This window comes from Talpa europaea (assembly GCF_964194135.1).
Source record: "Talpa europaea genome assembly, chromosome: 6".
NCBI classification, from domain to species: domain Eukaryota; kingdom Metazoa; phylum Chordata; class Mammalia; order Eulipotyphla; family Talpidae; genus Talpa; species Talpa europaea.
In genome coordinates this window covers 16,083,660-16,107,321 of record NC_140072.1, presented here as the reverse complement: position 1 = coordinate 16,107,321, position 23,662 = coordinate 16,083,660, and the positions used below count along the sequence as shown (strand labels likewise).

The 23,662-nt window shown below is 45.4% G+C and overlaps 1 protein-coding gene across 1 annotated transcript in view; it reads left to right on the top strand.

Annotated features, from left to right (window-relative positions):
• Positions 1-23,662, top strand: part of ALK (ALK receptor tyrosine kinase) — a gene marked incomplete at both ends in the record, with an annotated part of 599,018 nt that overhangs the window by 434,195 nt on the left and 141,161 nt on the right. The window contains one exon of the mRNA XM_084235715.1: positions 15,281-15,408. Within this exon, the coding sequence (XP_084091841.1) occupies positions 15,281-15,408 (128 nt within the window). The remainder of the gene's footprint in view (positions 1-15,280; positions 15,409-23,662) is intronic.

Here is a 23,662-nt window from a genome sequence, read left to right as displayed (position 1 = left end):
AACCTTTAGAAAAAGAAATCGGTGACTCCTGAGTCAGGCTACGTCTCAGGCTGTCCTCTGCTGCTCTCCCTTCTTGGTGTCCTGCTGCCTCTCAGGGCACCTCTGGGCACTGCAACCTGCACAGTCTGGCCTGGAGCAGCGCAAAGCAGGCAAGAGCTACGTGCATATCCGGCTTTCAGCAGAGCGTGGGCTGGTATTCACTGGGTATGGCTGCCACCCTCTGCCAGGCCCGCCTTCCCCACCTTTACTTACAGATGAGGGATGTAAAACCCGACCAACCCCAGCCTGCGGTTCTCTCCAGCTCAGCCCTCAGAGCTGCCCCTACTCCCAGAAACAATATCCTGATTACCATTCATTATTTCTACTTCTTAGTATTAAAACCCTTTTAATATGGCGTCGGAGACCATTGGGGAGTTTTAAATTTCATGTCAGGCCAGGATTTATGGGCCAGTTCTGAAATTTTACCTCTGGGCTCAATAATTGCAATTCCCTTTTAATCGTTCCTTTAGACACCTCTGTTAAAAGGCTTCAATTATTTTCACGCGGTGGCCCCTGAGATTTGTTCTGTCTGACTCGTCAACTTGTGTCACCTCCTTTTGGAGGTCCGTGTGCCAGGCTTTAGCCACCAACCTGGACCTGCAGCCCCACCAAGGAGCCTGGGGCTCCCGGAAAAGGTGTCTCCCCTGGCAAGGAGCTGTGTTTAGGGGTCATGTCTTCATCCACCCGCCCCTCCCACTGCAACGTGGGAGGCGAGAAGGTAAGGTGTGAGGATGTGCCACTTATCATGAAAGCCGCTCAGTTATGAGAACAAGCAAGTGCTGCTGGGGCTTCTCCATGGAAATTGTAAGGGGACTGTGAGGCAGGTAGTCGAGAGGGAGGGTCGGAAAGGGCAGAGATCCTTCAGCTGAGCCCAGGGAGCCTGTGATGCTTTGGGAAAGCAGGCGCTGTGTGAGGTTGCATGATATGGAAAGGGACCCCCACCCCACCATCACCCCCACCAAGGACAGAACGAGGTCATGGAGCACCCGCCTGCAGAGAGCAGGAGTCACCGAGAGGAGAGAGGAGCTGGCAGGACAGCAAGCACGTCCCTGCTCCCGAGACCCACCTGGACCAGGTGTAGTGAAGAGAGCTGAGGCAGATGCTGCGGTAGGGAGGCACTGACAGCAACCCCCACCCCGTAATGTCAGTTAACTTTAGATCTGGCGACAGCAATTGCTAAGGAAGAAATGCCCGACTCTGCATCCAGAGTCCCCAGCTGCAGAAAGGAGGTTTCATGGTGGGTGACAACATCTGCTTCTGTTGGGGGGGCGGTGGGCTGGGTGGGAACTGAGATCAGGCTGGAAAAAGGGAAATTCAGCAAAGAGTTTTGGGAGAAAACCAGGACTCAGATCTCAGACAGTGAGGCTCCAAGTCCTGTCCCTGGAGAGAAGCAGCCAAGAGGGTATGAGACTTCCCCACCTCGGTGAGGAGGCGCCCCCACACCTTCGCAGGCTCCGTGCGGACCCACCTGCTCTGTTTGAAGCAACCTGTTAGAGGCCACGAGTGGATTAGACCAAAGCAAGAAGAGCTCCCACCATCCTCACTGTGCAAGGGCTAACCAGCGCCCCTCCGCACAAGTATGGTCACCCCGGGCACGCAAAATGATCCACAGAGGCTGCTGTTACCATACTCCTTACCCTACTACTCACCTCAAACAAGATATTGAAATTTACTAGTACTTACAGGTGGGGTGTAGCTAAAGGCACCACCCCTGGGAGGTCATTTAACTTTAGATCTTCCAGGTCAGTGGGAGTCATGCTCTGCTCTCCATGGGCCCTCATGAAATTGCTCTGTCTCCACTGTCACTGGGATCCCTCTCAGCTCTGAAACTGGGACCTCTGAGTGTCTGGACCTTCCCCCCCCCCATCTCCCTCGACAGCCCAAGGGGCTTCCTGCTTCTGCGGAAAGCTGGGGCACAGTGACAGCCGTGGCCTTGGAGTTTGACAGGCTTGCTTTGAATCTCAGCTCTGTTACTTACTAAATGGAGAACAAGATAGTTCACCTACTAAAATCCGTTTCCTCATCAGTAAAAGGAGGCAACAACTTCTACTTCTTACTCTTCTTAAAGGATTAAATGACACAGCTGTGAAGAGTTCCTTCAAGTAGCTGGCACTGCATTGGTGTCCAAAGAGGAGTAGACACTATAATAATAATTACACTCATCTAATAGCAATAGAACAGTTAGCACCACTGTCTCTTGGATGACACCAGTGGCGGATTTCCAAAGCCAGAGATGCTGGCAGACCACAGATCCCTTCCACATCTTAGGATCCCTCACAGCATCGCCTGCCACACAGCCCCCATTCTGGTAAGCAAGAGTCAGAGGCCTGCTTTGCCTTGAATGACGTCTCTGAACCTGCTGTCTGCAGAGCTTTGGAACCACCCGTGGGGCTTGCAGGAGCCATGTGCTATGTGCTGGACTCTGTCACAGTCCATTCACCTAGTGCTCTGTCCCTTGACAGTCCTCCAGAATCAACAGGAGAAGACAGCTTCTGCTCTCCCTCTTGGTGCCATGAGAAGCATAGATGCCAAACAGCTTCCATGAGCTATCATTGCAAGTCCTGGGCAGAGATTGGTTTTACAGCCTCATCCCAGGAGTCAGTTTTTAATTGACTCTTTGGAGGATTCTGCTTGGTTTTGTTTTCACAAAACAGCACTGGAAGCTCAGTGGTATCTATGGTGATATCCATAATACAGTGGACACCCAGGAAGTCCTTTCGAAGCACTTTGCATACACGTCTCGGGAGGCACATCAAGGAAGATGGGCTCTTCCTGTCGTGTAGACGACCGTTCCCCCAAGCCCTTATTGGTCATGGAAAGACTGAACCAGCCAAAAACCAGAAGCATGCCCTTTCCAGAAAATTGCAGCCTGCAGTGTACAGGAACAGGGACAATGTCAAAGGACTCTGAGTGTTCAGGGTGTTCTTACTGTAAATATTCAAAGTATGAGAGGAATTGAGAGAAGGAAAACAAAGATTGGCTCCATGCCTAGGGTTCTGGCCTATCCCACACCCAATCCAAACCTTTCTGGCTCCCCCATGTACCTCTGCTTCTAATACAGACCCAGCACCCCTTAAAAGGTCCAGGTCACTGTTTTGAGCTGACCCTCTAATGTCGTGAAAATTGGTGGTGGCACATCCAACCCAGAACTCGTTCCCCAGGTGAACACAACATTGGCTCACTCTCAGGCCTCTCAAGTGGCTCTGTCTGCTGTGTTCTGGAAAGCTCCCACAGGCTGACACAGCAGAAACCTGAAGTCCAAATTCCATTAGTTTCTTCAAGCATGACTTAAAGGTTTGCGCATTACCCAGTCAGATCTAATGGGCCCGTGATTCCTGGGTAGGTCTCCCCGAGGGCAATGGCGATGTTATTCATCTGGAAGGCAGAGGTAAATGTGTAGGAAAATGTCCTGTGCTCTTTCTGGCCCCAGAGAAAATGGGGTGGGGGAGAGGTTGGAGGAAGGGTTCCTTTGTGAGAAATGGGTTGTGTCTTCTCAGCAACCTGTAGGCTGCTGAGGACCTGGTGGCTACTCAGACAGATGATGCTGTTCATTCACAATCAGTAAAGATATTTTATAGTTTGCTCCCCGCTACGTGGGGATGGTTTTGACCTCACCGCCTATGTTAGTTTGTAGAGTTGCTGTAACAAAATACCACAACTGGGTGAATTAGACAGCAGAGCTTCACTGAATCACAGTTCTGGAAACTAGAAGACTGGCTCAAAGTGTTGGCTTGCTTCTTTCTGATGGTTGTGAGGAAGGATCTGTTCCAGGCCTCTCTCGTGGATTCAGGTAGTTTGTTGCCATCTTTAGAATTCCTTGGTTGTTGAGGCCTGGCCCTGATCTCTGCCCCCTTGCCACATGGCACTCTCCCTGTGTGTGTCTGCCTCTGTGTCCCAGTTTCCCCTTTTTATAAGGACATAGGCATGAAGGATTCGGGCCCACCCTGATAATCTCATATTAACTTGATTACCTTGTAAAGACTTTGTTTCTAAATAAGATCACATTCTGAGGCACTGGGAGCTAGGACTTCAGCATATATTTTGAGGGGGCACATAACTTAATAACCCCCCCCTTTCTACCAATCCCTTCTGGGAGAAGAATAAGAAAGTCAACAGTAACAAAGGTTGTCTCCTCCCAGAGACCTTTCAAAAAACTCTTTGGGCAAACTTAATCCCGCTTGCCCTATACCAGCACCCTTTCCCCATTCAGCTTGGGAACTGGATTCCTGGATGACACCAGAGGACACCAGGCTGAGTTTTGATCAATGAAGAACAGCCCAGTAGAGAAAGTAGGAAAAGGATTCCGGGTTCAGAGAATACCACGAGCAAGTGCACAGGAGGCAGGAAAGAGCCCTGGCTTGTTCAGGGCACCAGAGGCAGATCCTGAGAGCACTGGCATGGTCATGTTTGAGTTTTAATGGTTATTCCAGACACAAAGTCTGGACCCCTCCTGTGGCTGCAAAGGGAAGGTGAGTTTGTCTCCAGCCTCAGCCCTTCTCTGCCATGGATGCAGATTAAACATGGTGATTTCCAAGATTCATGCCAGACTCAGTGTCATGCAACCTCCTGATAACGTGATCATCCGGGATGCTTGCCACATTCCAGGTGCACAAGCAGGACCCAGGGCCACTGCATCAAGGGGCTCAGGACAGCTCCACTGATGCCTCTGACCTCTGGCAATCACCTCCACACTTCTCGATGCCACCCCAGCAACGGAGCAAGGTAGGAGCAGCATGTGAAATAGGGGGACTGCCTCCAGTGGGTGCAAGTCTGTGGGTTGGCCCTGGCTTACCACTATGCCAGCCTTGGAAGCCGCTTACAGAACCACAGCTTACGTTCAGGTCTACTCTGCCATATAAAGTTTGGACACAGTGGCTTAACTGGGTCAGATTTATGACTCAAATGGATCCTCTGAGCTCGGGTGTCAGCATTTTGCCCAGTCCAGAGGCTTGTGTTCATATTGAATCAGCCATTGCATTGACATATTAAAAAGCATCTAGGCTGATTCTCTAGGGAACAAGACAGGCTATCATTCGTGCATGGGCAGGGAGGACTGATTTGAGGCCTGGCTCTGAGTGGGGCCCCACCCCTCTCCCACCCAGGACCCAGGGCACGAGCTGGAGGCAGCCTGGGCTGAGGGAAGAGCCAACAGAAACAGCTACATTTCAGATTTCAGGATTTCAGTGTTGTCTTTATCCTTCTCCCTGGGGAGGATGTATTTCAAAAAAGAAAAGGTAGTAGAGCCAACTACATTGAGCTGGCTTGAAAGAAAAGATTGTGTTTGAAAAGAACAGATGGTACTAAAAAGTTATTGGAAGGAATAAAGAGTTAGGAAAGCAAATCCAGATTCCTATGGCTGCTGGCGGGTGATGTACCCAAACCCTCTCACGGAAAGAGTTCCAAAGGCAAACCGCTCACCTGGGACGCCAGCGGGAAGAACTCCACTGCCGCCCTGCCAGAGAGATGGGCTGACAAATCCTGGATCTGGGAGCCCCGCTGAGCTCCCCTCTTGTGCTCACTTCTGTAATTTTAAGTGATTTCTGGAATGCCAGCACCAACCTCTCCCTTCACTTCCCCTCCCCAACTGAGTCCCTCCTCACAGCTCCCTGACAAGGGCATCAGCAGTGCTGGAGGAAGTGGTGGCTTGCTCAGCATCTGGTCCAAAATTCAGAGAAACTGCAAGAGGGCCACTAATCTTGAATTGAAGCGTTTTCTCTCACTTGATTTTCTGCCTGAGTAACCAGTGTTCCTTCCTTTAAAAAGAAGGAAAAACATTGGTGAATCCTCTATGTGTTTCTTTACATAAACTAAAGAAAAAGAAGCCCTCGTAGACAAGAAATTTGGGAGTAGTAGTTGCTTAGGAAACAACTTACATCCTTAAATATCTTACTTTAACTTGTAATGTCTTGATGTGCGTCAGTTTGCCAACCTCTTGATGTGAGGTCAAAGCCTTTGCTTCTAGTGTGGGTTGTTGATTGGGATTCTACATTGCCTTTCTGCAGAAATCTCATCCATGACACCATTTCCATGATTTTCAGTTTCTGTTTCTCTAAAGTGAAATGATGTTAGAATGTTTGTGAACTGACCTGAAGGCTTTCTAGATATTGAAGATCCCCCCCCCATTGTTTCTGTTCCCCCATTCAGTTTTTGTAACTTATCACTACTAGCCTTTACAAAATCATTCACATTTTCCTTGCTCATGTTGCATCAACTTAATGATATGCCAAGTGTAACTGGCATAAACAGCTTGGGAGGAAACATAACTGACTACTGACTCGCAGGGGGTGTATAACTCAAGTGATAGGAGGAGAAGGTTCAGAAGTCTGGGGAGTAGCCTTGACTATTCAGAGGTCACAGTGTGTTTCATTGAATTTAAAATGTTGAGATGGTGCTAACCCATCAAGCAAACCGGTCACATGAAGGCCAGTTAACAACACATCTTCTGCTTTCATGTTTTCTTGCGTTTGTCATTATGACCCCCAAGGATTTAGGGACTAGGTCTGCAGTTGACTCTCAGACCCCTTATCCTGGTCTGGTATATAACATGAATAAAAAGAAACTTCTCAGCAGAAATCAGGGAGGTTGCCTCCTCCCCAAAACCTGCTTATTCCAACATGGATCATAATGATGTAGAACTTGAGTAGGGAAAGAATAGGGTAGCCTGGGGCAACACTGGGAAGAAACCAAAATATTTCTTGAATGCATCCTTTTTTGAGCACTACTGTTTTTCAAGTGCCAGCCATTCCCAGTCTCCAACAAAGCTCTTCTAAAAAACTCATTAGTTACATTTATCATAAATTTAAACCTGAATGCAATATAGTGAAGTGCACAAGAGCATTGAAGATAAATTATCTTTGGTTCCTACCATGTCTTACCACGTGTTACGAGGTCAAATTCCATAAGCTCTTGGAGTCTCAGTTTTCTCGCTTGAAATGGGGTGATAGTCTCTGTCACATGCATTTATTGTGGAAATTAAATTGGATAAAGGAAAATAGCTAAAGTCCTCCCTGGGATGAGCGAGAACATATATTAATACATGCAAAGAATAACATGTACCGAGGGCCTGGTGCAGTGTTGGGGTGTCTGCATTTGCTCATTTGATTGTCATCTCCACAGCAATGGAATGGAAGGAATCCTGAAAATCTTGGTGTTCTGTGGTGTCCCATCATAGGGTCCTATTTCACCTTCTTGTAAGGTCGTTCCTGATAAGGTTTGGGGACAGAAAAGAAACACTAACATAATATTAGCTCATGCCTGTTGAATGTTGGCTAAGTGACCCTGTGGTCTTCTTGACACTCCTATCAGATTCTGTTATTAGCTCCACTTCTTAATGACAGAACTGGGCACTGAAAGATTAGGTCAGATAGCTGAGCAGAGGCCATAGTCAGTGAGAAGCAGAACTGAGATGGAAGTCTGGCTGCAGAGTTTGTGCTCGGAATATGTTTCTCTTGATGGAAGGGAATAATTAGGGAAGGGAGAGATGGAAGGAATAAGGGAAAGGAAGGGAAAGAGAAGGTTGGAAGAAGCTAAGGAAAGGCCTGAAAAGGAGCCCAAGACCTTGCCATTTTTTTCCTTTCTCAAAAGCATGAGAGAAGAATTAGGAGAAATGCATTTGGGGACGCTTTGTTAGTACCTGCACCCCAGGAAAGCCAGGTCACCTTCCAGATCCCTGTCACCTTTATAATATCTCTGCTGAAACCAAAACCCATTTCCAGCTGCCAATGCTAAAGTCTCAACCGAGCCCACCGATGGGCAGCCAGCCTCTCCCTATCTCACCACCACTTTTCTCCTGCCACTCCCCTCCGGTGGGACCAGGACCCCTAAGGCAGAGGGAGTCATATCTTGCATCAACCTGCACCTTCAGTTCCACCCAGATCTGCTTCTCCTCAGGGCACATGCAGCTAACTCCTGGGAAGTTGTGAAGGGCAAGGGAGTAACAAAGCCAAGGCCACTTGGATGGAAGACCTCGTGCCACATACCAAGTATTATTATTATTACAGAAAATTAACTAGCAACAAAGGACTCCACACTAAAATTTACATTGATCTGGCATTTTTCTCCCTGCTATCGCCCATAAAAATGCTTTAAATGCAGGCTGATTTAATGGAAACAATAAAAAATAGTGCTGAATGGTTTATATTTGCAGCAGCATTACTATAAGGTATATTTTAAGAAAACTTGAAAGTTATATGTGTTTTTTTCCTTTAAGATAAGATTAGGGAGAGAAGCACAGTTGGCTTTTTTTTTTTTTTTTTTTTTTTGGCCATATTGATCTAGACAAATTCCCAAGGCTCAGTTCCTTGTCACTAAGCAGTCTTCACTCCTTCACACCCACACCCAGACACTTGTCAAGAGAAGGTCTCAGCAGGGTGGCCTGAGCTTTGGCAGTGTTATACTCAGTGATATGATCCTGTGCCTGATCTGTAACGTGGCTGGTTGTTTAATTTCTGTGGTTTCTATCATCCTCAACCTAACCCATGTGTTTGTCAGTCCTGGCAAGGGGGTGAGTGCCACCAGCATGATCTGGCTCTTGTGGGCACCATAGAACACAACTATGACCACATCTTCTAGATTCAGGTTCCTAACTGTGTTCACCAGGATCAGAAGTTGAAACAAAGCCTCAGGAAGACAGTTTCTAACCTCAGGGAACTCAAAAAGGCAGTTGAAACGGGTGTTCACCAAGATTATAGAGTCACACAAATCTGGATTTAAAACTCAGCTGGAAGCAGAGTGTACAGTAGGCCTTCCATAAATGTAAACTGTGTTCTCAGTTATATTATTAATGCTGCTGTTATTATTGGAATCGCTGCTGTTGTAATTTTCATGTTGACATCCTTCAAGATTGAACTGCATGGTAGAAACATTTTATACAACAGATGGACCTTCCTCATTAAGCACTCAGATCCCCTTCATCTCAACTACAATAATTCTCTGATTCCTTCTTTGGATTCTAGGTTGATAGACAAGACCTAATCTAATGACTGTTTCCCATGGCCACACCCCTTTAATGAAGAGGTTTATTGGCAAGTAGGGAGCCAAGAGCTATGGAAAGAGCCAACCCTCAAACTTTCCTCAACCCCCAAACTTCCCAGTGCCTAATTTCCCTCTAACAGGAGAGCATCATTATCATTTGAATGAACATCAGCTAATGATAAGGAACTAACAAGAACTTTCAGATTAACTTAGCTCCATAGCAATATGAATGTTGGCCAAGAATGCCAGAATCTTGTCTGATTTAACATAAAGCTTTCTTGCTCTTGTTCTCTCATTCAGGGAAGACATAATGAGGAATGACCCACCTTCTTGGCTTTAAGGAGGTTGAAGGGAGAGTGGACACAGAGGACCTTCTTCCTGTAGGGGCCAATGAAATACATTGACTCCTGCACTTGGGGCCACCTATTCTCTGAACAGTCTGTATGGTCTCTGCTCACATGTCCATGTTAGACTCTTTCTACATTGCCCTTTTTCCAGTTCCTTCCCCGCTTTGTAGCCCTTCTCAAGCCACAGTCTCCTGAGCATACTCTCCTCAGAGCGCCGCTCTGAGACATGGCTTTGCCCTTGGTGCTTCCATAGCACATAGTGTCTGTGCTACTCACTTAGCTCCCAGTACTGCAGCTCACTCTAAACTTTGATACCTACTTTACTGACCTCACTAATCTGTAGTACAAAGCAAAATCCTAAGCCCCTAGGGTCCCCAGAGCATTTAATAGTTTATCTAATGTTGCTACAGTGCACCAATAAATATATGAGAAATGAACTTCAGCTCAACAAACTTTAAGTTCTGGACACAAGGCATTTTTCACATGCTGTATGTAGGAAGATGCAAAGACAAATAAGAGACTTTCTGTAAGTGAGATGGGGTCTTTGGGGGATTCTGAGCTGAGTCTTCATCTAATGTCATGACTCAATCCTAATGTATTTCTATATGGAGTGTTTTCCACAAAGGGTGTTTTAACATAATTTCTTTGGGTTGTACATAACATATGAAGATCCCTCTAATTAAGAAATTTTTCTGGTTTACACTAATAAGGTGACTGCTATTCATTTTTTTAAAGATTTCTTTATTTATACATACAAGAACTGGGGTGTAAGCCAGAGGTGAGGGGTGGGTGAGAGGATTCACCAGAGAGTGAATAAGAAGCAGAACAGGCAGATCTACTGAAATACACTGATGAGGGGAGCAGAGGACCAGACAGGAGAGGTCTGCTGCGCCATGTGGGTTGCTCCCTGGCCAGGTATTGAACTTGTGCTGCAGTGGCCTGTAATAGCTGGCTGTCTAAGGTGACTGCTCTTCATAAATTGCAAGTGTTTTCCTTGTCTTTGTTTACCTACATTTCTCTCAATCTTTAATCTCATAAATGAGTTGAGATGCAGGTGGTTTCCTGAAACAGCACCATTCCATGGAGACCGCAGAGTCTTCTGGATGAATAGTTCCTGCTTTTGAGTTTCCAATAAGGATATTATTTTGTACACATCCTTCTCACAAAGTTTCATAACTGTTTAGAGAGCTAAGCATTAGCTTAAAATCAAAGAATGTTACTTAGCTAGTAGATGCTGGAACTGAGAACTAGGCCTGGAGATACTGTAATACCTAAAACCCTCTTAGAAACATGCATGGCATGTATGGTTTGAGAGCTCACTTCTGTGAGCCAGCCCTGTGTCAAATGAAGCCTACTGGAATATCACACAGCAACAAAGTAATACACATCTCTCTGTCTCATCAGCTGCCATCTACTGCCTTCATGTGCTATCAAAAAATGTTACCATTATTCTGGGCTTAAAATAACTTGGTGCCTTCATCCTCCTGAGTCAGAGCTGCCAACTCTTCAATCTCATCAGTTGCTTGGTTCATATCAGACGTGCCCGTCAGTTTCCTTCAAACATGTAGAGACTAACCTGGTATGGAGCGGTGGGAACTTTAGAGATTCTTTTTTCCTCCATGTCAGAGCTTCTCTTGAGTTTTTGTTTTATGTGTGCATTTTCTGACACTCTATTTCACTGTCTGTCTGGCTTGTCTATCTTTAAAACCCAGACTGGTGATCCCTCTAGCCAGGTTCTGTAAACGTATCCTTCTCTATCTCTCTGATTCTAGTGATATGAAATGCACTGAATATGCAGAATGATCCATGGGTTACATTGTCTCTCATTCTAGAGCAATAAAATACTTGATTTTAACCTTGGATCTGTAAGGTTAAACCAATTGTGTCACCTTAGGCTACTCTCTATTTCTCTAAAGGAGTAGGACTGGGCCTCTGTGCAAAAATAAGTCTGTGCTTCTTTGATTAATCACTTCTTCCACCTTCTGTACATGGCAGCTCAGGGGTTTCATAAAGTAAGCATTTTGTCTTCAGGACTCCTGCAGTTTGCTAAAAATGTCTAGGCATCAGATCAGTATGGGACCTTGGAGAACTTTTAATTTAATACCCACATTTTGCTAATGAAGACACTAAAACTCAAGAAGGTACAGTAACTTACTCTAGCCCATGCAGAGGTAGACTCAGAATCTGAGATTCAGTTCCCAGTTGAGTGTTTTTTGTATGGGTCAGAAATGGACCCTAATTTTCACAAACCAATTCTCCTACTACTTTGGATGGACTCTGACTTATTCGTTTTGTTATAGCCACTCAGCAAAAATGTGTGGTCATTTTTATCCTCTGCAAATCATCCAAAGTTGGAGCTGCTTCCTCTACTTAAGAATACAGTTGATCAGAAAGTGTCCAAAATTTCAGGCATTCTGAGCAAAGTGCCTTGTTCAAAGTCATCAGCCAAGTGAGAGACAGAGCCAGAACTGGAAGGAGAGCACTCCAGAGAGACAACTGGGAGATAATGGATGGTGGCAGGCTGTCCATGCAGTCCCTCTGGCTTGCCAAAGTCCAGATGGATTCCCCACACTGTCAATTTGATTGACTGAAGCACCAGTGCTAAGGAGGCCACAAACCCCAGCATGCGGATACAGTTGCACATTTGTTTCTGGGAGACTTGAGGTCAGAACATAACCTTCCCCGCTGCAAGCGCAAGAAAAGTTGCCATCAGCCACAAAGGAGAACAAGACCCAAGTGAGCCCGTTTCATGACCACTGGGAGGGAAGCAAGGAAAATGGAGCTAGGATTTGTTTGGGTTGCCTTTTAAACAAACCTGACCCCACGTATAATCTTGCCCCTTTCCAGTCCCAACTTCCCCGGTTATAAAATACATGTTTGGCAACTGCTCTGAAAGTTATTAAAGTTGCAGCAGTAAACTATGGGAGGCCAGAGAGTTTCAGGCACAAGTTATTGCATCAGTAACTCAGAAACTAATTCCTAAAACTCTTGACACATTTATCCAGAGGGCTAGTGCCAATATAGAAATGGAAATCATTGTCAGGGGCCACTGTGTACCTGGGCTGAAAATCCATCACTCCTCAGCGCAGAGCTGCAAGTTTGGCAGGATATGAATAGTCATGCCTTTCATCACCATCTTCCCTCAAAAATAGGGTCCTTTATTTTTCAGAAGAACAAGAAAAATTCTGCTCTTTGTTTGTTTGTTTTTTCCCTTAAGAACCTCTCATTTACTTTTTCTTTTCAAACATTTCTTTCTTTGACAGTCCTGCATTTAAACCGAAAGACTTCCTTTTCTTTATTCAATTGCACTGGTTTTATTTTGGATAGAAATCCTGCTGGGTGCAGTAGCAGAGAACAAACTTTACAACAGCAATAACCCCTCTACAACATCTATTGTGGGGAAATTTAACACACTTTTATTAAATGGCTGAGCCAATGGCTCCAGTGATCTGAATTAACTACAGAAGAACATAGAAAGGGAACAAAACTACCTTCCTTACTCAACAGACTCCCACCACCTGCCCAGCAACAGGGTGGGACAAGAGACTCAAAATTGCTCTCTAAGGGCCTCCCCGGTGGCGCAGCGGTTGAGCGCTGGGTTGTGAAGCTGCCCGTGGCCTCTGCAGCGCCGGTTCGATCCCCTGCTGCTCCCCGGCCACCAGAGGAGGGTCCCACATGGCACGCAGACCTCTCCTTCCGCCCGCTGCTCCCCTCAGCAGTGTACTTCAGTCCTTCTGCCTGCTCTGCTCCCCGCTCTGGCTCTGGTGAATTCTCTCACCCTCCCACGCTTCTGACTGTACCCAGTGCTTGTATAAATAAATAAATAAATAAATAAATAAATAAATAAATAAATAAATAAATAAATAAATGGATAAATGAATAAATGAATAAATAAATCTTTAAAAAAAATTGCTCTCCACGAGCATCCCCCTGCAAGATGACTGGTTGCTCTAGGCAATGCCTTCATCACCAAAAGTTAGCAAAGATGGAAAACTTTTCCAAAGATGGGCGCGATCCAGGCTTAGCCAACAAATGGAGAAATAGGGTTTCTGGTTCACTGCTAGAGGAATGACAGTGTGCCTCCGAGTTTCAAATGCACATGCACAGGCATTCTGACTTGGGGCCTAAGAATTTGTCCTCTGGTGGTGTATAATAAGTGCGCAGGGTTGGTTAGCCTCAGGAGGATCATCAAGAGGAAAAACCAGGAGCAATGCACAAATCACTAAAATGCAATCACTGGAATGATCCTGTAATCTATATTTACTGTCTCTGACATATCATTGACTGGGAAGTGCAGTCACAGAAAGCACCTGTAGGATGGTCTCATTTATGTAAAATTGCTACCGAAAGGCCATTCACCAAGGTGTTGGCCATGCTTATCTCTGGATAATGAGCTTCTGGGTGACTTTTACTTCCCTTTGCCACCTTTCCTCAATTGTTGGATTTTTAACATTTCTTGTAGTAAATGCCATTTTATACTTGGGAGACGGAGGCATAAAATATATTTTTTTTAAGGCAGAGCTAGTCTTTCCCTCAATTCCTTAGCACTTATACTGCTGTACCTAAGCCCAACCTAAAGGTAAGGCAGTAGGAAACATGTGGCCAGTTCCCAGATGCGTATCTATGCCAAAGCTCATCAATGTGTACATTTTAATTCATCAGGTTGCACATCTTTAGTACATGCAATTTACTGTATATAAACTATACCTCTTAATCTGTTTTTCTTTAAAACTAAAGCAAAATTATGAAAGAGCCCAGGTCATTTCCATTGTCCAAATAAAATTGTAATTGTCAAAATAACTTTATGTTTATGTATATATGTATGTATGTATGTATGTATGTATGTATGTATGTACATATATTTTTTAAGCATGAATCAATATTGGAAAGTAAATTTGATGTTCCAATCAGTGACAGGAGGCTGTTGCAAGAGGTTAATAGCCTGAGGGAGGTGTAAAAGTGTTCATTTAGCTTATTCTCTGTTCTCCAGTGGTGTCAGTGTCCTTGATTATAGAGGGGTGCAGAGCTAACCATTTGACCTGCTTCCTTCTTCTTCTGTTTGCACCTTTTTGCAGAGTCCATGTCAATCTTAGCTACCTTTTACCCCAAAATACATGCTTCAGTGCACTTTAATTTTCGTTCAGTAAATAAATAACCCTTGCTAGCTTCCTTTAAGTAACTATATAGCAAACCTAAGGGTTCTGAGACTTTGGTATCAGATAAAATTCCCAAATCCAAGCATTCTTTCCAGAGACAATTACAAATACACTGATAAGTGCTTTTGAAGACTATTCCTTCACTCTGCTACCAGGTTTTCTCAAGTGTATATATTCCTTTTGTAAGACTAACTACTGCAATAGCCCAAAAATATGCAATTGCCCAAAAAGAGTGTGATAGGGCCTCCCTGGTGGTGCAGCTAGTTGAGCTCCGCACTGTGAAGCTGTCCACAGCCTCTTCAGTGCAGGTTCGATTCCCGGCCAGCCAGGGAGAAACGCACATGATGCAGCAGACCTCTCCTGTCAGGCGCCTGCTGCTTCCCTCAGCAGTGTCTTCAGTCCAGTCCATATGCCTGTTCTGCTCCCTGCTCTGTCTCTGGTGAATTCTCTCACCCTCCCACACCTCTGACTGTACCCCAGTTCTTGTATAAATAAATAAATCTTTTTTTAAAAAGTGTGATAAAAGAATCATGGGTGCCCACAGTGGGTAGGAGGATTGGGTCTCTGAGTTAACTAGACAAGATGGAAAGAAATGTTTGTATGTTGCTCTTAGGTCACTGTCCTCAGAGCCACGTAGGCACACATTGGGGCCCATGAAGAATGTGGGCCCTGATGTCACCAGAGAGGCAGGACCTCTCCTCAGGTTAAGCCTACTGCTCATCACTGTTTTCCTCTGCTTCTCCCTTCTGCTTTCCATGCAACCAGGTGGACAGTGCTGCAGGGAAGGATTGGGCGGCCAGAGAACCCTTTCAGAGTGGCCCTGGAATACATCTCAAGTGGAAACCGAAGCTTGTCTGCAGTGGACTTCTTTGCCCTGAAGAACTGCAGTGAAGGTAACTTGAATCTGGACTTCCCCTCCACCCCTGGGTGGGGGTTATGAGTGTGTCAGTAACCTTATTGCCATCATTAGGTGGGATGAGCACACACATAGAAAACCCGGTAGTGCTTTGGGGCTGACTCTGACTATTCCCCATGTTCCATGTTCCCCAGCTGGTCAGTTTTCAAAGACTAAGTATAGCTATCTATCTATTTAACTTAAAATTTTATCAATTAACTAAATTTTATCAATTAGAATATAGCCATTGTTAGCTAACAATTAGATTAACTTACCTGACTGCCAGATAGTTTTTGTTATCTTTTTAATTGTGAAAATTTTTCAAATGTATACAAACAGAATATAGCCGCACCCTATTTCAACAACCATCAACTTTCTTCCACTTTTATGGGAGAAATTTCACCTATATCTCTACCCACTCTTTACATTGCCGACTTGCTAATGATTATTATTTTTTTTTTACCTTGAGGCAAAATTTACAGTTATGCATTTTTAATTATTTGATTTAGGCTGTTATTAAGAGGTAGCATGGAAAATGGTTATATGCAAAAATTTTCACCTATTTTGTAAAAACCACTATATCATTGAATTTCTTTTGGTTAAGTTCCTGCATTATGAATTTATTTCAAGATTTATTACCAAAGAAGACATCTCTCATCTGAAGAATAATTTTTTTAGTTTTTTCCTTTCTGCCTTTGTTGCCCGAAAACTCTACATTAAGTGCAATACTCAATAACAACAATTATCTCTGTATTTTTGTGATAAGCTTATTTTCTCAGTTCTTGATCTTCTAATCCTATCTTCAAGATTATATACTATATGTGCCTTTCATTAGATGTTGCCTCAAGACTGGTTGGTAAGCAGGATGAAATGGATCAGCATTAGATACATAAGGTTGGCCTTTCCTTGATTTTTCAGAAAGCCTAGGGTCATGGTTACAAGCATCCATTATTGCTGTCTACATATAGAGCAGACAGGAGATGGGCTTGAGTTAGAAGACTCATTAGCAAGAAGTTTCTTTCATTACTGTTATTCTCCTGTCATCCCTCCCTCTGCCCAGAGATTCACTGGGAGGCGGCTCTCCCCTGTGCCCTGGAATCAGTGGGCTGAGAAGCCCGAGAATGAAGTATGGACAGGATGGAAGCTTCTGGCACTCTTAGACCTAAACAGTCAGTCAATCTAGACTGTTTGTGAAGACCCATAACACATAGCGTGAGTTACATGTGGAGGCCCAGGTTCAAATCCCAGGCCTTGGGGATCTGGTACCTGGGAGGGGGTGCCTTTGGTCTGGACACCCCCTCTTCTGCCCCCCGCCACCAACCACCCAGCTCTTTAGGCTGCTGTGCCTCTTCATTCATTGCCGCTCTTGCAAAGATTTTCAGAAAGTGTTTTTTCTTTAGTTGATACTAGTTTATGTGGGGGGAAGAAAAATCACCATAATGTGATGGATTGAATTTCAGCTGAAGTTGAAAAGGTGGTTAAACCTGTGATGGGAGGCAATGTACAAGAAGCGTGTGGTTTGGGAGAAAGCCAGGAGCTTGTACAAATGCATCCTCACTCACTGACTTGGGGATTTGTGAATGTCTCTGGACATCGTCAATCCTCCCGGATGTCAAGGGTCTATGTACCTTTCAAAAAAGGCCATCTGTTGAAGTGGAGCCAGTTAACAGAATGTGACAGGGAGAAGGTATCAGTTTCCAGAATTGGCCTAACCTCATTTGAGCAATGTCAAGAGAAGGGAATAAAACACTACAGAACTCCCGATCTCAAGTCCAGCCCAGATACTCCAGTGCAAAGAATTTGTGCCTTTGAATCAAGAATCCCACCCAGATGGGCAAATTTTTCCTCCCTTACCCTTACCCCCACAACTCCCCTCACCTACAAAATACTTCCTCTGTCGCTTCCTTTACACTTGCAGTGAGTCTGCTGCAGAGTTTAAAACACCTACTCTTGTCTGTTTTTCTGCCCTTAAGAAACCAAGAGAGCCGACCCCTTCACTTTGTCTAATGATTCCAAAAGTGTTTCTTCCAGCAGGACACTCTCTTAGAGGAGGGAGGAAAGAAGCTGTCTCTGTTTCCCTGGGGATGGTGAATTGGCCAAGAGATCTTGGAAGGTTCTCATGGTTCAACGAGCTTCCTTTCAGAGGCTCCAGGCCCTGGGACAGATGGTTTCCCTGGAGAAGCAGGTGTTCTCTGCACTCCTCCATCTTGGACCCCAGTGGCCATGAAGGAAAGTGAAGGGATCAGTGTAGATGTGTAAGGAATAAGACAGATAGCAAGTGTTCCCAGTGTTTCCTGAGAACTTTATAAACCCTCCCACCACAGAACCAATTCAGTGACTTATCAGTTGGTTTGGACAAGTTGCAAACTCAAGAAACATCCTAATATGGTACTCGCATATTTAAAGGGAAGGAGTTATATTGGAGGCATGCTCAAAACCTGTGTGATGTTGATAAATATCTCTGTTTTCTGAGGCCATTACTTTCCTTAGATCATGAAGGGGAAGGAAGAGAAGAATTGTCTTCGGGTGGGGGCTGTGGTGGTGAATAGGACCATCCACACGCTAGCCAGGGTGTGGGTAGAGCTGCAGGATGCCTCGCCTGTTTTCTGATTGTAACTTGGCCCCCTCGTGATAAGGCACAGAGCATGAGGTGAAATACCTCTCTAAAGCTCTACAGGTCTCCCATGACCCACATGAAGAAGGTACCATTTTAGCTGATTCAAAGAGGTGTTATAGGGGACATTGGGACAATTTTTACACCATGGGTATCATCAAGGCATAGGCTGTGCCTCTTCCCTCTCTGAACCCTGACACCTATCACAGTATGTAACACTTAACAGGTGCTTGGTTCATAAACAATAAAAGCTACATCTATGGAGCACTGATCACGCGTAATGGCAAAGAGCCAGTCCCTCGGTAAGTGTTAAGTTACCTCACACAAGCTTTATAATGAAGCTATCAGCGGGTACTATTACCTGCCTTTTACCTTCATTTTACAGATGGGGGTACTGAAGCTCACAGAAGTTTCGAAACTTGCTGTTAGGGAAAGGTTTTCCTCAAGGGATTGAGCCAAACTCAATCCCAAGTGTCAGCCTGACCATGGAGTCCGTGTTTCTGTCTGCTGCATTCTACCACCTTAGTGGAATGTGTAGGAGCTGGTGTTTCATCTGTTTGTAGAAGAAACCTTAGAATTAAGGTTAATTTAACTCTTCCTCTTTCCCCTACATTCAAATGGCCAAGGCCTAGACTCTAACTTTGTGGTTACCTTATATTCTATCGTTGCCAGACAAACCTCCCACAAATACCCCTTCTTTGTAGCATTTTCGTGAGGTGTCGGTATTTCTTCTGACACCCCCCCCCCCCCGACATCAGAAAAATATGTGGACTAGACTAGACCACCTCACTTGTTCCCTGGTCAGGAAAGTGGTGGACCAGGGATCACTCTGCTGGTTGATGGCGGAACTGGCACTGACGTCAGCTGCTGTACTCCAACAGAGAGGTTTCCCCACTGCTCAGTCCTGCCAGGAAAGGCCCATTGCCCAGCCAGGTGTCCCAGATCCTTTCCAACTGGCTCCATGTATCTGCCCGGTGGAAGGTTCTCCCTCACCCCGTTCCTCTAGTCAGCCTGGTTTCCTGGCCCCTCCCCAGAATGGCATACTCTGTCTCAGGCCTTCCATCAGCTCATCCTTTAAGCTGCAGCTGGGGGCCCCAACCTGCCAGAATGTCATTTGCAGCTGCAGAAATTTTTCTCACAAGACTTTGCTCTCTGCATCTAAATTTAGTAGCTATTTTGTAATTATTTCCCAGTTCATCACTTTGGGACCCTAACTTGAGGTTTGGGACCTTCTTGTCTTATATTTCTTTTATTTTCTCCCAGGGCCGGTTAACACGATGCTAAACACATAAGAAACACCACATAAATACTTGCTGACTGATTGCTTAATCAATCAATTGATAAATGCTGCCCCTGCTTAGATAGCTTTGGGCTATTACCCTGCTAGTTTACTTCCAAAAGGAAGTAGCAGCGTGGGAAATTGCTTGGAAGGGAAGGGGTTCCCCACCCCCTCCACCCCCCACCCCCTCCACCCCCCCCACCCCCGATCTTAAAGGAGCAGCTTGTGTATTCAGCACTGACAAGAGGGTATCAGTACCCACAGACACCGGGACTGGGCTCCCTGGGATGCTTCATCCATTTCACCAAAACCTTTGTTCAGCAGACAGCCTAGAGCAATGGGATTGTGCGGAGACTCATTGGAACCACTGGTGTTCAGAGAAGCTTATAGAAAAACACGTGTCAGGAGGGCCAGGACTAGATCTTAAAAGGATTTGAAAAATCAGTGTGCAACTGAGCAGCTCATTAAAATAGACATTATTGCAAATACTTATCAAGATTATGGCAAATACTCATCTAGCACTTTCTATACACTAGGTCCTGTTCTAAGTGCCATACTTATATTAACTCATTTAATCCTGATTCCAAGGTATGAGGTATGTTTATCCTTATCATCACTTGCCAGGGAAATCGAGGCACAGGGACCTAAGTAGTTTACCCAAAGCGTCATAGCTGATATTGGAACAGAGATCATGTGCGCCAACCTCCAAGCTTACAGCTGCCACATGTTCCTGTTCCCTGTGGAAGGTCATTGCTGGAAAGAACCCCAGAAAGCATCTAATCTGCCTCCTGCACCATGTAGAAATTAAATGCAGAAACACTCAAAGATTTACCTTGAGATTGAACACATGAAATTACTATGTGCCATCTGCTTCCTCCTTATGGTTGTCAAGTTCTTGGGTTCTTTTAAGAAACTGATTCAGTTTCCCTCTGCCTTCTGAGACTGGTCAAAGGCAGTTTATGGATACCACCACCCACTGGCCAACAGTGGGACCCCCCCACCCTCTGTGAACATTCACCAAAAAAAGGTTTTACAAATGGCTCCTGAATGGACCTAAGTATATTTTATTGCAGGTCACCATAGTTCCCTCTCTCCTTCTTGAACTTACAGGAATTGTCTCTGAAATTTCCGAAGTCACATTTAGCTCAGTAACAGATTTCTCAGCGAGGAGTAATGTTACCAAGATTACTTCTAATCTACCTTTACCCTATTGAGATACTTTCCTTCACCTACCTCTTCTGAGCCATTCTGCAGAAAGGGTGTATAATTCTCACATTACCCATGAGGGGTTATTTTACTAGTTCATCTTACTCAGGAAAGGAGAAGAAGATTTTAAAGGCATCCGCAATCCCTTGGATATCTTAAAACATCTCAAAAGAACTGGGCCTGTACAGCTATCTTAACGTTTCTGGGCCTAAAGTGAGGGCACTTCAGATAGACCCATGATCTTCAAACATTTTTAGAGGTTGAACCCTTAATCCAAAAAAAGTCTTACTTAGAAATCTAGTATGTGGGCCTCCCCCGTGGCGCAGCAGGTTGAGTGCAGCACTGTGAAGCTGTCCGCAGCCTCTGCAGCGTGGGTTCAATTCCCAGCCGGCCAAGGAGATACCCACATGTCTCACCCACTACTCCCCTCAGCAGTGCTTTCGGTCTGTCTGCCTGTTCTGCTCCCCACTCTGTCTCTGGTGAATCCTCTCACCCTCCTGTGCCTCTGGCCTGTACCCCAGCTCTTGTATAAATAAAATAAATCTTTTTTTTTAAACTCCATCTTTTTTTTTAATATTTATTTATTTATTTATTTATTTATTTATTTATTTATACAAGCGCTGGGTACAGTCAGAAGCGTGGGAGGGTGAGAGAATTCACCAGAGCCAGAGCGGGGAGCAGAGCAGGCAGACTGATGAGGGGAGCAGTGGGCGGCAGGAGAGGTCTGCGCGCCATGTGGGACCCTCACCTGGCAGCCGGGGATCAAACCGGCGCTGTAGAGGCTGCAGGCAGCTTTGCAACCCAGCACTCAACCGCTGCACCACCGGAGAGGCCCAAAATAAATCTTTTTCTTTTTTTAAAAAAATAAGTCCAGTGTGTAAATTTAGACTCACAGAGCTGCCCAGCAGATGCGAGGGATCGGGGCCCAGAACCCACCTGCTGCATTGCCTTTGACCCCCAACCCAAGCTGGATTTCATGAAATACAATTGCAAACCACTGGACAGTCTGCTTTTCAATTCTCCTGTAAACTCCAGCTTTTTGATCCTCTGATTCTGTACTTAAAAGGTGAAAAGCCAAACATAGTTGTACTAACCATACCTTCCTTAAACAATAAAACAAAACATAAGGCCATAGTATTAGAATATGCACCATTTTCACAAAATAAACTGGGTCCTGGCTTTGAAGTGGGAGGTGGGTATGGAGCCAGTACAAATGTTTCCAATAAAAAATATGCAGCACCGCCCAGCCTGACACCAGTGTCTCCTTCGGCCTCACCAAGACAGCACGGGGCTGTGCAGGATGTCCTGCTTGGTTCAAGAGGGGCAGGAAGAAAGAGATGCTGAACAAACAGCTTGTACTCTTTGGCCAGCCATGTGGGAACAGTCAGCCTCTGGAATAGGCTCTGAAATCCAGCTGGGTTAAATAAGGGTTTGCCTCATGTGATCCTGGCAGCCAGGCTCCAGCGGGCATTTTCTGTTTCAGTAGCAAGCAGCACCACAGCAGGACCCTTGTAAAACAGAGGCAATGTGGCACAATGTCTGGGGCTGCTGCAGAAAGTGCTTCACATGGCCGAGGAGGCCACCCAACCGGCCGTGCATGCACGCATTCATTCAACAGAGATTTCCTGAGTACGCACTAAGCTGAGGGCTTCCTGGCACTGATGACAACTTGGTGCTTTTGTCTGAGCCTGGCTGTTGGTAAGGTGACTTCAAGATCTCCATTGTACTTTGCACAAAAACAAAGAACATCTCTGGCTTGCATTTAATTTGCACCAGAGGTACTCAGTAAGTGCTCCATTTGTACAAATGTCTTCCCCAAACTAGTTTCCTTGTGGCCCTCTCAGAAAGACTGCAGAAAGCGCTGAAGGAGTGTCAGGGCGTGAAACTCCTCTCTCCCCCTCTGACTTTGCATAGATTAGCCAGATCAGAAGGGACATTCCACTCTCTTCAGCAATTATCACTTTTTTTTTTTAATTTAAGAGAGGAATAACAATAGAGCAGTGGGTGTCCCCAAATTGACCATATTTGTGGAGGTGAGATGAGAAGATGGTGGTGGGGTGCCCTGCAGAGGATGACCAGAGCTGCCTGACCTCTCAAGTCTCAGATGTCCACAGAGCCTTTTAAAGTGAAGCCGCTCCCTGGCTGCTGCCCAGCGGAAGTCACTAGTCACAGAGGCAAATAGGCCTGTCTGAAGCCTCCTGGTTAATGATGAGCAAATGCTGCGCAGGTGAGGAGAGCCATGGCAGTGCCACGCTGAGCCGGGCACCAAGGTGACCATCGCTGGGTCAGCCACTGCAAGGGACAGGGTCAGCTCTGTGGTGGTGGATATACTCAGAACAGTCTGGCCTCTCCTTTCATTGCCGTTGCATTCTCTAGGTGGAGAGTGAACCCCGAGTTCAAAACCCTCTTCTTCTGTACTCCCTACTTCTGAAACATCCTGCCATTCATTTTTCTGTGGACTGTATATTTAAAAAGTCAGCATTAATATAATGGTTTCATCTAGCTGCTGAGACCTCTCACATTCCCCCCAACACAACCCAACTCAAGTTCATGTCCCAGCAAGGTCCCCAGATCAGGACCGTCCCTTCTTACCCCTCTCAATCTTTGTCTGTCAGATCCTGCACTTCTTTCATATCTCAGCTCAAATACTATTTTCTCCAGGAAGTCTCAGCTCAGAGTTATGTTTTCACGTATTTCTATTTTAGAATGGTCTACTTCTTTCCAGCATTAAGCATTTGTCTTGCTCAGTAGCTACTAAGTCCCTAGCATCAAAGACTGCCTTTTTTTTCAAATTCTGTATCCCAATTAGCAACAGACAGTGCTTTTCTCACGGTAAGCACTGAATAAAGGCTTTCTTATGACAAGGTAGGAGAGAGATTGCAGGCTCTGGAATCAGACAGAACAAACTCCATCACTTTCTATTCTTTTGAGCACAGCAGTTTTTTAAAAATCTGTGATTTTTGGTTAACTCATCAGTAGACATGACTAACAACACATAATTAAAGGTTCACCAGGCAATTAAAACTGATGGTGTGTGTGGCACCCCCACCATGGCGCTTGGCACAGTAAATGCCATCACCCTCTCTCTCCTGGGTCCCTTGAGTGAGCTGAGGGCCCTCATTCTGGAAGCAGGACTGAATAATTATCCAGGGC